The 16,576-nt window shown below is 35.6% G+C and overlaps 1 protein-coding gene across 7 annotated transcripts in view; it reads left to right on the top strand.

Moving 5' to 3' along the window:
• NEBL (nebulette) overlaps positions 1 to 16,576 on the top strand; it is a 242,846-nt gene that overhangs the window by 137,954 nt on the left and 88,316 nt on the right. Inside the window, exons 2-4 of one of the 7 annotated variants that reach the window (XM_085227297.1) lie at positions 14,259 to 14,338; positions 15,163 to 15,218; positions 15,313 to 15,384. The exons of 2 other annotated variants lie outside the window; for them this stretch is intronic. In XM_085227297.1, coding sequence (XP_085083423.1) covers positions 14,259 to 14,338; positions 15,163 to 15,218; positions 15,313 to 15,384 — 208 coding nt within the window. Of the gene's footprint in view, positions 1 to 14,258; positions 14,339 to 15,039; positions 15,219 to 15,312; positions 15,385 to 16,576 lie in introns of those variants that run through there. 4 more of the 7 variants (XM_085227292.1, XM_085227294.1, XM_085227291.1 and 1 more) reach the window with 4 other exon arrangements.

Here is a 16,576-nt window from a genome sequence, read left to right on the forward strand (position 1 = left end):
TTTTGATATACCAGTTTGAGTGTAGTCATCTTGCCTGTAACTTGGTGAGAATTAATGACAGATATGCACTAAACTTTCTTTAAAACTAATTGTGAAGTAATAGCATTTGTTGAGTATTTTTGATCAATATTTGACTGTTGTTCGAAACAATGGTAAGCAAGATCTCTTCTAAAATTAACATATACTTGAAAACAGTCCTGCTCTTTAATAATGGTGACTGCGTATCTTTTCCACATCAAAAGTTAGCTACAGTTTTTGATTTTTCTTCCTGAATCTAGTTTTACTACAGTTACCTATGCCCATTACTGGTAATTCCCCCTTCCCTCATTAGGAACTTACCTGCCAGAAGTAGCTTTTTGGTGCTACTTGTGAAAGTATTCACGGGTAGAAAAATATGAACTAAACTGAGCTTCATGGGGCATGTTTTTCATGATGTAACTTGCTGTAGCTATGATCAGTCTTTTTTTTTTTTTTGTGGGAAGAAATTTGTCTTTCTCTATGCCATCATCTGCTTAGTAGGGACGTCTTGTGAATGGTCTCTGACAAGAAGACTTACTGGGATGAAACTACCTTTCTTGGCTTTGCTCTGCAGTATATTTGGTATATAAGTAATTTTTAAAGATTGGGCTCATCAGACTCATTTGCCCAGAGAGAGTGTGCTCCAGCTCAAATGGAAGGGGACTTAGGCATGTGGAGTCCATGCAAGGATAGCAGTGATAGAAAAATTGGTATGAGGTGGGAACAAGAGGTTAGCCTGGGGGAGGCATGGGAAAATGAATTTGCAATTTGCAATTTTCACTGTGGCTGTCTTCATCTTAGCAGTTTTGCAGGAGCTGACCTTTCTTCCCCTTCACCCTTTTCAGCTCTTTGCCATATAAGCCTTGCATTTGTGCAGTGTGCTTGTGATATTACCAGTGGGATCTGTAAGACCTGCTGTGGTTTCCACAATATCGTGGGATATGCAAGAAATTTTCTGTGTAGGTGGTCTCACCAAAATTACCTCTGACCTGGAGTTTGGAGTCTGTGGTAATATTTAGTTGGAGTGGGCTAGTATGACATAGCCTGAGGGCTATGCTTAGAGTAAACAAAATGGGGAATGAGAAGCAGGAAGCTGATGATTCCAGAGGTTCTTTCAATCTAGCCAGGAGGAACTTAGCTGTGATTAGGGTATTCAGTGACTGGAGACAGGATAAGAAGGCTGAGGCAGGATGAGTATAGCAGTCATCCTGACATCCTGAATTGCTTTTGTACGAAGGCCTCTGTAAACATGGTCAGCTCTAGGTCTCAGATGGCAAGCCTTATGCTGGCAGCTTTTCTGTTTTTTTCCTTCTATAAATCCAAAATTATAGTGGTAGCTTTGTGCAGCCAAGCAGCACTAGTGAATGGAGTTTGGAAAATGGAATGAGAAGCCACAGTGGTACTGCGGAAATCACGTGGCTGCAACCGTCTGTAGGAAAAGTTAACATCTTTTTAACCACTATTCCACAGAAATGTTTTTGTTTCTGGGAAAAATATAAAGCTAAGGTGGATAGAATACTAACAGGAATTGAAACATATGTGCAGAAGACATCGCTTCATGTAAATACAGCCTCTAACAAACCATTTCACATTTCACCCTACCAGAAAAATCTGTCATTACAGATGAATTTGGGACCTAAAACAAGTTTATGGAACGGAATATAACAATGTGACTGAAAATTAAGTTCGGATTAAATTTCACATGGTACAATGCACAGTCTCAAAATAGTGGCAATAGATGTGGAAAGTAAAAGAAAAAAGAATACATGGTGTACGGTAGAGCTGTGGACTGTTCCTGGTTATGAAATACTTTCTTTTCTATGTTTCTGTATCTGTGTATTATTATTTTTTTTCTTTTCCATTTTTTTTTTTAAATAAATGCAATCTTTTCTTTACCATCCCAAACATTCTTGTCTTATACTGTCTTTATAACTTCACATTTTTTCCAGTTGAGTTTTTGAAGTATAGGTGCAAAAAGACAACATTTTCAAAATCATAAGCTGTGGGATGGAGGGCATATTATTTAATCTTACTGTGTTAAATTGTTATTCAAAGGCAATTGTACACCTTAAAAATATGTCTTGTAGCTGTTGCCAGCTTCTGATTCAGCAGTGACACGACTATGTCTCTCCAAGAGGAGCATTTTTTTCCAGTAACATAGCATTCTGAACGAATTTTTGATGAAAGACTGAGCAGAAGTCATTAATATTCACAGTGAACAAAAGAAGAGCTGTACTTATGTCAACTCTCCCTCCATTTTTCTCTTTATTCCAAACACCGTCCATCATTCTGAACTCTCATTCCACCAGACTGCCCAGAGTAAATACAGAACAAATTCTTCATGCTGATATGTTTTGAACAAGTGCTTCTTAGTTATTTATAAAGACAAAGCTCTTTCTTGTTTTTAAATTTTTTGAATGAAAGATTAGGACGTGTAGGTGGCCTGAGAAGAGATGGTGGGAAACTGAGACACCATATGGCATAACATGGAGCTGTTCAATTGAAGCTAGGGTCTACAGACTTCTGATTGAATTCTTCAAACAGGTGATGTAGAGAGAGATATTTCTACACCTTCATAAATTATAAGTAATGACAGCCCATATTAAACATAATTAGACTGAAAACCTGTATATGCTTTTTCATAACTAATGATGATGCAAAAACCTTTTGGTCTCTTCCAATTTAGAAATGAATTGATACAAATAATGTTTATTTCAGTTTACAGCAGGTGATAGGAGAACAGTGTTCAATTCCAAGCTACTTTTTCCCATGGACAGAAAATATGAGTAGACTTCTTCCATTTCAGTGAGCATATTTACAGCTCTTGGCAGGGTATTATTGTGCAATTCAGAATGCAGTAGACTAAACCATGTAGCAGTTCTGTAAAGGAAGGAAACTTGGGTTTTAACTGTTAACTTCAATTTACTTTATGATCTCATCTTCTGTTTATACCTAATATCTTTTAAAGTTTAGATAACTTTGGTCTGTTTTTTTGAGCTCTCCACAGCTCAAAGAAACCTGTTTTTTTGTATCTGTAATACATATACTGATTACAGCAGTAGAACATATCAGCTCTGGATCTCTGCAGTTTGCCTGAAAAGATCCCATCTTATGGGGTTGTAAAAACAGCATTTACATTAGTAGTGGTTTCAGCAGTTTCTTGTCTCAATGCTTTATTGTATTAGAGTTTCCGAACTCTTGTATTCTTCATGTCATCGTGATCTGAGCAGGAATAGTTTCAAAGCTTGTATGAAGTTAACCTGTTAATAAGTAGGTTTATTTTTCACGGAAAAGGTTTTTTTGTAATTAGTTGTTGAAAGGATACTCTGTAAAAGAAGTCAGGTAATGTTAAAACTAAGTAAGTCTGTTGACTTTGTTCTATATATTAATATTAATGCAGTCTTTGTGTTCTGCAAGTAAATATTCATGCTTTTGAGTAAAACCTAAATATTGAAACACAGAGAACATCTAAGCTGTTGTTATTTGAAATGCAGTGATTCAGATGCTTAGCCTATGACACTATTATACATTGTTTGGGAGCAGTAAGATAATGAGTACTAAGCACTTCTAATATTTTCTACTAATTGCAGATTCTACCATTTTCATGCATAAGATTTGTGTATGGTAGACAATTTGTCATATGTTTAATCTTAAACATAATCCCAATTTGGCAGAAGTAGACTCTTAGGTCTTAATTTTACGTGGTCTATATTGATGTGAATATGATGGCTATCTACATGAGATAGCCATGTACTTTGTTTTAATTATTTTAAAATTTTAGAACCTGTTTATTTTTAAACAATCTTCCTTTTTTCTGGCTAGAAGACAAGGGATAAGTAGTTAATTAAGATAAATCATTAGTCTTCAGCAAAATGAGTTATAATTTGTTGTGGACAGAAAACCTATGAGGAATACCCATATTGCATTGTCTGGAAGCCATTTACAGAAACAAGTTACGACAGAATTTCTCTGTTTTTCAAATTAAGGCAAAGCAGGAAAGTCTGATAGACTTGAGCAGGAAATAGAGGCAAACAGAATTTAATGTAACATCTTAATTTTTATTAAATTGGATAAATTAGATAATAATCTAGATTTCTACATGTGATCAAAATTCACTTATCTGCTTGCTTAACTTGTATCTGTACATCTATTAAGTCATAGTTGGAACAAAGATGACAGTTCTGCAGTTAAAATCCAGATAGAAACAGTCTTCCAAAAAAAGCTAATTGAAGTTTATGTAGTGAAATCTTAGTATTTTGTTTGACTCAAGATGAGACAGAGGCCATATCGTTCACGGTCATTAAACCTGAGAGCAGACTTAAAATGCTTTGTCATTTTCTCTTTTTTTTTTTTTTTATTATTATTATTATGATTACATATAAGATATATATATATTTAATTGATCTTTGGAAATTTTGTCCTTGAAATGACCTTCTGCTTCTTAAAAGTTGAGACTCAGAAAGTGTTTCTTCCAGGGAAAATCTCTCTTTCCTAGTTTTCGTTTTAAGATGGTTAACCGTTTCATGGTTTGCATTGTCCTTTTTGAAAGCAGCTGACAAGTATATGTGTATTTCCCTTGGCAATTAACTGATTTTATTTTGTCTAAAGTGTGTGTGTGTGATCATCTAACTTGCATTTTTAACATTTTGGTCTCTTAATTTGATATTCATTGCTGGTTGTCTGATAAATGATATCTGTGTGAGTCTCTAAGTCATTATGAAGTTACCCAGGTATTTTTCTGAAAAACTCAGGCTGGTCTCGCTGGTCTAGTATTGGAAAAATTTTGATATTAGAAAGATTCTGCAGTTACGCTGTAGACTAAAGTCGGATAATCTGACTTCTTAAATTAAGAAAATGAAGATTGTGACATCCCCAAAAGTTTTGGTGCTAAAGTGAGAATGGTCCAGAATGCTGTTTTTGAAACTTTGTGTCCAGGCGTCTGAGAAGAGAGCGCTGACACCTAGAGAGCTATTCCAGCATCGTGTCAGTGTTTAGCACTCTTCTTCCAAACTGCTCGTTGCTGCCTGTTGCTTACATCCCATCCAAAGCCTTTCTATGTGATGTGGAGCCTCTCTGCCCTCCTGCAACTGCAGTGTGTGCCTGACAAACATGCTTGCTCAGAAGCAGAGCTGACTTTTAGACTAAGGAAGACTTGGGACTGTTTTCCTTGGTTCAGCTGTGATAGCAGTCACCTAGGAAGTGACAGATCCTGCTTCCAGCCCCAAAGGTGTTTGAGCCCACAGATGGGTGCCCTAATCCTGGCTTTGATGGGGGTCCTGTCAGGAATATTGCTGAAGTTGTGCTATGGTGTAGATAGGAACAGAGGGTTCATGGGACAGAGAAGGGCCTCAGGAGAGAGCAGAGCTGTGTCTGAGTGATGTGGTTGTCAGGCAGTAGGGATGGAGTGGCAGTGTTCTGGCTTCTGTTCCAAAGGCTCTTTGTGCATTTAATGATGATGGGACAATAAGATTATGGCAAATATGAGATTAACATGACTTTGATACTCATTTTTTTGCCTGTTTGTTTTGTACCTGTCAAAATTTCTACAAACAAAAACAACAACAAAAAACCAACCCTGTGGGTAGCATTTGTCAAGTACTGTGCTGTACAGGGTGTTAATATCTAGCATTTAAATACAAGCTTAAGGCAGCTGAGTCTGACACTTCAAATTTCAGTGGAGAACATATTAGAGCTTCATCTTCATCTTGCAAAGAGATGATTTAAAAAAATTAAAAGGCAATGAAACATGCAGATAACTTTTGGCTGCAGAGTAGCATTCATGTATATGAGATTAGGCACTTCCTGCCCTCAGGATTTGCAGTTTTCTATTACAGATTATCATTATTGCTTACACTTTCTGATGAGATTGAGAAATTTCTTTGGCTGTAGTGTAAAGCTGCCAAAATTCGTTTACCAAAGACCTAAAGGCAAATAAAATACTTCTAGAGGCAGCCTTGGGCTTTTGAGAGCTTTTTGCTGAAAGGCTGGCTCAGACTTCCCATGAGATCATTGAAGAGATAAAGTGACTAAAAGCTCTTCAAAGCTAGGCCTTAGGTCCCAGCATAGATTAATTCTCTGGTGGTGGTTTGTATATGTATATAAAAGAAAAAAGAAAAAAAAAAAGACTATTTACAAAAAATGCAATTTAAATAGAAATGTACCCAACAGGACTTATCACTTTTTAGTATCACTTTTTATATCAGTATAGGAACTTAAGTCTTAATATAACTTTAATTTAGGCTTCAGAAGACAAGGAAGAAATATATGCCCAGCTTCCATAGAGGTTATTTTACTCATTTCATGCCAAATGGCTGCTACCAGTAACTCAGAGACATTCAAATTAATTTGCATAACAAGTACCTGCACAGTTATTCTAACCCTATACTGCATGTTAACCTAGTTGCTCACTAATTATAATTAAGTATGAAATCCTAAGTTAAAGCTGTTCTTCTCCCATTTTTTCTTTTATAGTTACTTTTATAGTTATATTACTCTAAAATTTGTTTAACGGATAGCAGCATGTTCTCGATAAAGCCTTCATTCTTTGATGCTGTAGGTAGAATAGAAGCTAAGTTAGTTTATGCTGGAAATAACAGGAAAATCTGCTGAAAAAGAGCTGGATAAGATGGTACTGAGAAGCTCGATGATACCAGCATTTAGAATTGTAGGGCTGGGAGCTGTGAAACCTTGGTCTTCATAGGCTTCCTTTTGTACTGTAGAGATGCTGCTTTAATTCATGACCCCTTGTTTGCCAGGTTGTAAAGCAGAATTATAGCATGGTCATGTATCATCAGATGTATAGCAAGGAGCAATTCTGTAGAGTAGGTCTGAATTCTCTAAAAAATTCCAGGAATTCTAAGGAAGCAGCTTGTTCTCTGAACAATTCCTGCTGCACATCCCAATCTCTGACTGTGCTGGTTTTGCCTGGTGCCATGAGTCGGCAGCGATGTCACCCAGCTGGAACGACTGGAGCCATGGCTGTTTTCATTTATCCCAGGCTGCAGCCCAGCGCTCAAATGTCTGTATACAGGAAGAGGACTTGTTACCCTCTGCCTGTAGCCCCCATCAAAGGCTCTAGACCTCTATTTATAAAAATTCTTCAAAATCTTATCCACAAGAAGCTGTATTAGGATAAAACATTTATTGAATTTAATGTTATTAATGGCAACAAGAGATCTTGCCTGAGGGCAGAATTTCTGGATATTTCTGTGATGTACAAAACACTTGGTATAGTGTTTCCTTTGCCTTTCTTTTCTCGGAAGATACTTGCTGCACTATTTCACTTGGCGCAGGCATTAGCTTTCCTTGATTTGATGAACTGTAATTCAGTGTGCTTTTAATATGGTAATTTGGGTGTACTGTGTTACATGAAGAGCAGTGCAAGACTAAATTGGTATTATTAACTTTTGGAAACTATTATTTCCCATAGTAAAATTTGAGAACTTAGTTTTTGTAAGTATTATGGTGGCACTTTTCACGACACGTCTGCTTACTTAGAAATGTGAGTATCCAGGTAACTGCAGGTTGACTTCCCCTAACTTCCTCTAATTTCAGTACAATTGTTTACAAGGGTTATTGTATTCCAGGAATGACAACACAGTCATGTTAAGAAAGAAACAATGAGACACTTTAAGAAAATGGTACAGAGTAGAAGCAAGGTGATGCTCTTCTGTGAAAGCAAGTGACAGAATTGATAAATTAAAAATAATAGTAATATTTATATATATGTGTATATACATTTGTGTGAATGATGGAGCAAAATGAAGACAATTTTAAAATAGGACAAAACAGATTCTTACTTTAAATTGTGTGGAATTCAGTGGGAACTAATGTTATTAATGCTCCAGATTTTCTGTGGTTACAGCTGATCTGATATTGCTGATCTGTTGTGATTTTTTTGAAAAGTAGTGAGAGGTAAATAAAGTATTGTGCTGAATTCAGTGACAACTGGAAGAGTGTTGAGTTTTCAGGCATACAGCATATTACTTGGGCCTGATCAAGGTTGCATTCTCATAAAGTTTTTGATGTGTATATCTGCTACAGTATGCACTGTTTCTTTGTGAAATGATAGATCAGCTTGTATTTGATATATGAAGAAGAGATTTCCACAGGAAAAGAAAATTTTAATCTGAAGTTTTGTTGCTAAACTGTAGGCAGTGACTAAAGCAAGAGGTAAAGTTTTATGTAACTTGCTTTGGAGGCTAAAAAAATTTGCCCAGTAATGAATCAATTTAATCTGGTTCAGTTATTCAGTAAAATCCTGTAAGAATATTATATGCATTTCTTTGAATGCATGTCGACATTTCTAAATTAGGTGCTTGCCACTTCATCGATGATATAAGCTGAAATGTTTTTTTCAGTGGATGATGGAAGAAGATGTTTTTATCATCGGATCACTGTTGTCATGGAAACTTGTGTATATCATTGTTAAACAGAGTGTATGTAAGGATCTGACATTCCTGTGCCTTATTATTGTTAGCTATTGTACGTATTTTTAGTATGTTTTCTTCAACACTGTAGTCAGTGCTTAAGAACTGGTAAGTTGCTCTCCTGCATCACAACTGGGAACTCAATTACAGGATTCGATGGTCCAGGGAGCCCTCAGTACAAAGTTCTTTGCTATAAGGCTCTTTTCAGTGCATTAACAGTTTTCTTTCAAAATCCTTTGCAGTTTATTATAAACACTACAAAATAATATTTATTCCAGCAAATTATTTTGAAATGGAAGCTTTTTGGATAAATGAGCTGTATATCAATCCTTACATATTTGGTCTCTTCAAAATAATGGATATTTTCAGGATGTGCTTTGTCTTTGAATATGCTGCTAAATTCATAATAAAAGCTGTTCTGTATAGCTGTCTTAAAGTGGAACAGTATGCTAGGACGGAAGGCTGACTACAGCCCTCCAGATTTAAACTGTCCTGGATACAACGTGTGTGTAACTTCTTGCCTTGTTTGAATCTTACAGTGAGCACAGTTCACAAAATGAGGGACAACTACACGAGAGTCAGGGTTCTATGGACATTAAGGGCATTCAGTGTTCTGCAAAATTACAGTATGTCTATCTGTCTGTATTTATTTATTTATTTATTTATCATTTAGTTATTCTACTTTCCCCAACAATTATTTATGATTGAAATTATGTCTTGATAAAAAAAAATGAAGTTCCTTGAATAAATTTTTCATCATTAACTAAGTGCCAGAATTTTCTTTCTTTTTTAATCTTTGCATTTTAAAATATAAGATTTTAAATATCTGTTAATGAAGAACTTAGTTTTTTATTTTATCATCAGCTGCCACAAGCAATTAAATGCAAGATTAAACTTAGATGAGAATCATAGAAACCTGAAATTTTCCAGAACAGTAAAGTAATAAAGATTTTCAAAATTTATATATTACTTATGATTATATCCATCCACCTCTCACCTCAGAGCTGAATTAAATTTGTAGAAAAGGCTCAATTTTCTCAATTCAGGCAGTTGACTTCTAAATAATGCCACAAGAAAAATTCTTTATACCCAGTCTGTAAAGCTAAGAAAATACATGAAAGAGAACGAGTCTGTTTGTAAGTGAAATATATCTTTTCATGGTTTGTAATGTAGTGTAGTAATGTACTTATTAGATTACATTAATCACTGAAAGGAATAAGAGAGCATCTTTGGCTGTTTAGAATGTGTTGGTGCAAAATTAAAAATATTTACCTCCAGCTTCATATCTTTTACCTACAGTTGGTGATAATTTTAGCTGTAATTCACAGAAAGGTAAAATTTCCCATTTCTCACAAAACAGTCTTGATATTTTCTTCTGTAGGATTTATGTTTGGTTAAAGTGAAATTTTTCTGAATGGAAATCTTATAAATATTATCTAAAGCTTTCTGCATTTGAGGAATACAAAGAGAGAAGCCGTGTCTTCCTTTTTGAATCTCTCTTCTGCTGAAAGTGATTTAGGTTTTAAGGAAATCTCATACAGTAACCGAGTCAACTGTTTATTTCATTTACTATCTACCTTCTGCAGGGCAGATAACTTGGATGTATGCTGCTCTCCACTGGTTATGGGGACTAGCAGAGTCTGCTGCTCTGCCATAACTTTGGTGGATGATGGTACCTGTTTGGATACTTGAGTAAGGTGAAAGGGATTTTTTGATGATAGGCAAGAGGGGGGAAATCTGCAACTGGGTCAGGTAGAGTAGATGAAACGGTGGCAATGCAGTCATTTTGTCTCCTGCTGCATCAACTTGTGATTAAGCTTCTGATTAATGTGAAAATTAAATTTAGAGTGGAAATGCCAAATTGTTAAGGATTTAATGTTCATTTTAACAAGTGATAAAGAACAATGGAAGCTGTGTATCCCATTTAGGAAATACCATTTTTGAAGCTTAAAGGCTATTGTGCAAAAGTAGTAGGCACTTACATGAATATTGTCAGAAAAATGACACTGTGACTTTGTGTTTTTTAGAACTCATTGTCTGAAAAAGTTTTACACTGGTTTATTTCAGTATATTGTTACTCACCACAGCTAAGTTTACATTTGCATGGCACAGTGCATCATGGTGAATACTCCCACTTCTGGTCTGCATGATTCATTTCTCAGGATAATTAGCTGTGTGGAAAAGGGTTTATTAACTCAGGCAGTGTCATGATAGCATAGCTACACTGCTTCTGTTTAACCAGATTAGATTAGGTGTTATTATGTGAAACTATTTGTACTGTATGAATTTCGAAATGATCTGTCATTAAAATGCAGTTGTGCTTAAACACCATTTCTGTGAGCATGTTTGTAAAATAAAATAATCTACTTTTATGATAAGTAAGGCACTTGAAAAACTATTAGGCTTTCTGGGTTTCACAAATCAGTGTTCTAACATCTTATTTTTATTTATTTTTAAAAATACAATTACAATTCCTTGATATACTAAAACTTTGAATAAGAACTTCTATTGAATGAAAATCTTTGCTTAGACAATGAGATATTTGCAGATTTTGAGCTGCTGCTGACAAATGCAGTGTTAATGATCTGACAGATACAAGCTTGTGGTTTAGCCTTTTCTATAAATAGAACCATCGCTTTTGCTGATGTTAATTGATATTTCATATTCAGGAGAGGCTAAATTTGGCAGTCCGGGAACCCGTGCTTTCTTTCTGTTTGTGATTGCAATCCTGATAGCCTAACTATGAACTTCCTTGGGCGGTGCTGCTACTAACTTCCAGCCTGATAGATGAGTATTTCTAGAAATGAGCAGTAATTGAATCTCAGTGCTTACAAATTCCTTGTGTGCCTTTTGAAAAGAGACCACCAGCTGTGTTCTGTTGAATTAATTGTACTTATTTCTGTGATGTGTGCATCTGTCCAGAGAGAACAGAAAATTATGTTCTTTTCTCAGGGAAGTCTGTGGGTTGATTTTTAACTCACTGAAAGCAGGATAGTTAGAGCATTAATACTCTGTTCCTATCATGTTTTCAGTCCAGAACCACAAAAGAGTGCATTCATAACACATATATCTGTAATGCTGTGCAGATTTTGCAGCCGAATTACCTCTGTCTTTGCATTACAATCTGTGTTCAAACGCTTCATAAAGAACTCTGCTAAATATGTTTGAGATTGTTATGTTCAGGTACCTTTTCTGGGACAAGCACAGTTTCTGCTGTCCAGTGAAATGATAAAAATTCAGCAATGTGTGTGGATGGTGCAGATCTCATAAGGGTTTTTGGGATTATGCCAAGTCCAGTGGTTGCCTTTGTTCAGTGATGGAACTGAGCGTGGCTGCTGAATTGCTGTGTGCATCTGGACCAGAATGAGTGGAGGTCTTTGAACTTTCTGGCTAAAATCACCCAAATGCATTTCTAAAAATACTGATAAAGAAGCAAGGAGATGACGTTGCTCTGGACTGGTATGGTCACAGCTGTGTGTGATCTAAACAGGATGGTTGGCCAACTGTGTGACTGCCTCCTGTGTGTGCTGGAGCAGCTCATACTAATGAGGAATTAAGATCCCTTATGCCTTGTTCCTAAGCTGTGAGATCAAACTTGAACTAAGATGTGAGATGTCCATGCAGGATGGCTGGAAGTAGAAATCTATGCAGAATTTCCTTACAAAATTTGAATGAATTTATATTGGGTAATCCTCTGAATAACCTGTTGTGTATATGCAGAGGTTCTGCAGATATTCTTAAAATATCTATAATTCAATTATAAAATCTCATTTTGTCACACCCTATATGCTAACAAATATTGTGTATACATACCTCAGCAGTCCATTTCAGTGCAGTTTTCTTAAAATTTTCAGCAACTGGATTTTAAACAATCTGTGTTTTTTCATGTCAAAATGAATGATTGCATACTCATTATATACAATGGAAAATGGTTCAGAAGTGTAAGTTTGGAGGTTTTGGAAAAAGCATATTTTGCAATTAATCTTTAGTAAAACAGTGCTTCTTCATAATCATTTTGAAGATTAAAGGTCATTATTTATCTAGATCTTTATTCAGATTGGATGTATTTTTAGAGTAGTTTTTAAAATACCTGTCAACATACACAAATATTTGCTATGCCAAATGTGCCTGTTGATTCCATTTTATTTGTTGTTCTTGACCTGCAGGCTGTTAATGGAACCATAACGCACTTTTAAACTGTGCGACTCTTAAATGATCATAACAAATTCTCCCTATCCCTGGAAGAGTCCAAGACATGGTTGGATGGGATCCTGGGCAGCCTGATCCAGTGGGGTTGGAACTGGATGATCTTCAGGGTCTCTTCCAACCTGGAGTACCCAAGGATTCTTTGAAACTCCTCTCTGCATTTTATCTGGATATATTTGAATTTCAGGGTTGCTGTATGGCACACTGAATGTTACCAGATACTGTTCCACGTTTGGAGGAGAAAAAAAGAAGATAGGCAAGTTTCTGTATCATATAGCCTCTAACTACATCTATTACCTGTGGAGTGCCATACTGAATAACTTGTATGTATACTTAGTATGTATACTGCAGAATTTTTCCCTTACTCATTTTTTTTGCTTAATATTGTATTTTTCTTTATTATGATGGTTTGCAGCAGTAGCTTTGCAATCCCTGTATTATAGAAGTTATATGGAACACAGCATGTTTGAATGCCCAGTTATACCTGACATAGGTCATGCAAAAAATGGGAAAAGATGAAATTCTGTGAAATCAATTCAGGCTCATGTTAATGAGAAAGTAGATCTTTATTATGAACAATCCAAAGCGCGATTAATATATAGTAAATTATGCTGTGTTCAGTTACTGAAAAAAAACACCAAATACAATGTAAGCATGCTAAAAATCTGAACAGGCTCCCATCAACCCCAAATCCAAACAGTTTTCTCTTGGTCATTTTGACTATGTTTACTTTCCATCACAGAAAATAGAAAAAGATTTTCCCATATTCAGCAACTTTTGCAGCTACTAATAGCTCTTCTCTACTCTTAGCTATTTTTTCAGAGTCTTCACATATGTAATTTATTAAATGTAGGAACGAAAGATAAATTAATGATGGTGGAAGAATACCATATTTAAAACAGTATCACAGAAGCTTTGGTGCTACATTTCTGAGTTTTTGTAGGTCTTAACATGTGGTGCTTGAAGTCATGTACAAATCCGTTGCTTAGGAATATATCTTCTGCTGTGATAGTTTTCAGAAATGACCTGTTATTGTGCATACCTGACTTGTAAGACTACACTACTCTTCTCCATGACGATGAAATGTCCTGGGCTCCAAAAGCTGTCATATTAAATTACGGGTGATCCTCACCTACACAAACCAGGCCTTCAGGTTTCAACCTGATCATCAGCAATGCCAGTTGAAATGTGGATGTCATGAGCTTATATTTGAAATAACAGGATGAAAAATCTTTCCATAATATTAATCCATAATGAATACTATATCTTGATTATTATAGACTGAAAGCATGAAAGCAGTTTGTGCCTTTTTTCTTAACATACTCTGCCTCACCCTCCAGGAATGTGTGTTTTTAAATAAGATCTTAGGGGGCATTGTGTTTGGGCTCAAGTACTCAATATTCTTTGAAGAGGTTTTCCAAGAGCACACATTGCTTATATCTTTGTCTGATTGCAAAACCCTGTAGTGGTGAATCACTCTTCTAGATGAAGTTCAAAATCTGACCTGTATAAAATGAGAAGTATGCATTCTACAGTTTAGAAAGAAAATAATAAAATTCTGATTACTCTGACTGGTCCTGTAATATATACTTATGTGTTTTACAGATGCAAACACTGTGACACCATATCCACTGGAATAAGAATGTATTTCAGTTTCATGTTAGCCGGACTTCATATTGGGAAAGGTTGGTTTTGAGATCACGACAATTTTAATGGTGAATAAACTTGCATGGTTGTGTAAATACATAGCCATGTATGTTTGTAAGTATGCAGATGTGTTTGAATCTGTCTATGCACAGATTTAAACTTTAGCTAACTTCATTGATTTCAGGTATCCTGTAGAGTCTGAACCATTTCCTGAAATTCTGAAACTTTCTAGAGTTTTCATGTTTTCTCCACATATTAATTAGTAATATGGAAAAAGTTTAAGAAATGGTTTATGCTTGATGGAAGAAGTCTATTTCCTGGTAAATATACTAGCTGCCACATCTACTGGAAAATAAGAATAGTGTATTTTTTTAATTGGACCAGCAAAATAAAATTTTGTGATGACTAGCTTTGGAGTCTGCATGCCTTGAATCTTAGAACTGCACAGTTTTCCCATAGAATCAGTGTTTCCCTTTTAAGCCTGTTAATTTTGCTAAATTGCTTATGTTATGAATTAATTGAATCTCGGTATTTTAATGAAGTGTGTTCATAGTCATTTTATAAATAGTTGACAGGGATAGGTCATTTAATTATATTTTATCTTAAGAAAGCATTAGCTCTGCTGCAACTGATAGCTAGCAAGGCCATCTGCAATGCCTTTCAGTTCACTCACACTGAATTGTTCAGATAAAGACTATCAAGTGCTGCCTAAATAAGGAAGGAGCCTTGGTAAAGTTAAGTGTGGTGGAGGACACAAATGAAGCATTGATTCCAGGCATGCTGTAGAGTCTGAGCTGTTTCCTGCAATTCTGGTCCTTTTTAGAGTTTTCATTGCTGTTTTCTCCAAGTATTAAAATGCGAGTATCTGTCACACAGGAATTTACAGAGGATGAAAATGAGAATGGAGAAGAAGAAAGGGTGAGTTAAACCCAATAGCTTTTAGAAATATATATATTTTTTCTTGTTACTCTTTTAGGACAAGAAACCTGGAATAATTACCTTTCTTTTATAGGTCTTCCTCAAGCCTGTTATTGAGGACAGAAACATGGAGCTGGCCCGAAAATGCAGTGAAATAATAAGTGATGTAAGTGACAGTGATAGTTTGCATGCTTATATTTGCATTTCTCTTTTCAGTGGTTTTATTTTTACCACATATATACATTTACAGTCCATATTTACTCAGAAATGTGTCATGCAGCATATGCCCATCCAAGGCTCAAATATAAGGCACAAATAATAGAAAAGCACAGCATGCTCTGATGCCTTGAATTATTATTAACTGTGGAAGGATAAGTTTTTTGGAGCACTTAAGCTGTATGAAGCATACGCCTAGGAAGAAGTTTCAAAAGTTGGGTCTCATGCAGAGGATGATTCCCATGAGAACACTTTGGCTGATCTCACCAGTAAAATGCAATATTTTTGCCAATTGCTGCTCAATTCTATGAAGTTTGGTTAGTTAAAATAGAATTGGATTCTGTAGTTACATAGCTGTAAAGAGAAGATAAAAATAAACAGATGAACTTTGGTTATTGTCTATTAGTCTTTGGTGATGGAAGCTCAAATCTGGGTAACATATTGTTAGTGACTTGCAGTTATGGGAAAAACCCACTGAAATGATAGGGTAAAGTGAGTCTGAATGAGCTTTTCCCTTTCATATGAACTGCAATTGGAATTATTGTTCTATACAGCATGTTGAGGATGGTGGCAACTGAGAAAACATCAGTGGAGAGAGACGTTTTTTCACAACTATTCTCCTAATGAAACTGAAATTGGGGACTGTTTCATAATGTGTTATAATATTACCACAGCATATGTTGCATTAATACAAGGTTCAGGATGTTATTGTTCAAGGTTAATGATATTTTGAGAATAGGGCGTACAGAATCTATGTTTTAAATGATGAGAGGATATGTATCAGAAAAAAATATGATAAACAGTACCTTGGGGATGTAGGTTTTACAGTGCTGGCTCAAAAGTGTGACTTGACAAATAAAAAGCTCTCTCTTTGTACATGGACCATCTAGTAGTACTTTAATTTTCACAAGAAGATTGCTGAAAATTAGAAAGATCCTTAAAAGAAGCTACTATGATGGCTCCTTTGTAATCTCAAGCTATTTTAGGAAGTGGTAGAGATTATTACTATTTTTACTGATGGCTGTCTACAAGTTTTCTGTGGGAAATGGACAGCATCTGACATAAAACATGGGAAGGCCAAATAAAAATGGAGATGGAATATCAGTCTGACCCAAAATATTTCTTGTTTCTGTGCAGTTTTT

This window comes from Meleagris gallopavo, chromosome 6, assembly GCF_905368555.1.
Source record: "Meleagris gallopavo chromosome 6, MGAL_WU_HG_1.1, whole genome shotgun sequence".
Taxonomy (NCBI): domain Eukaryota; kingdom Metazoa; phylum Chordata; class Aves; order Galliformes; family Phasianidae; genus Meleagris; species Meleagris gallopavo.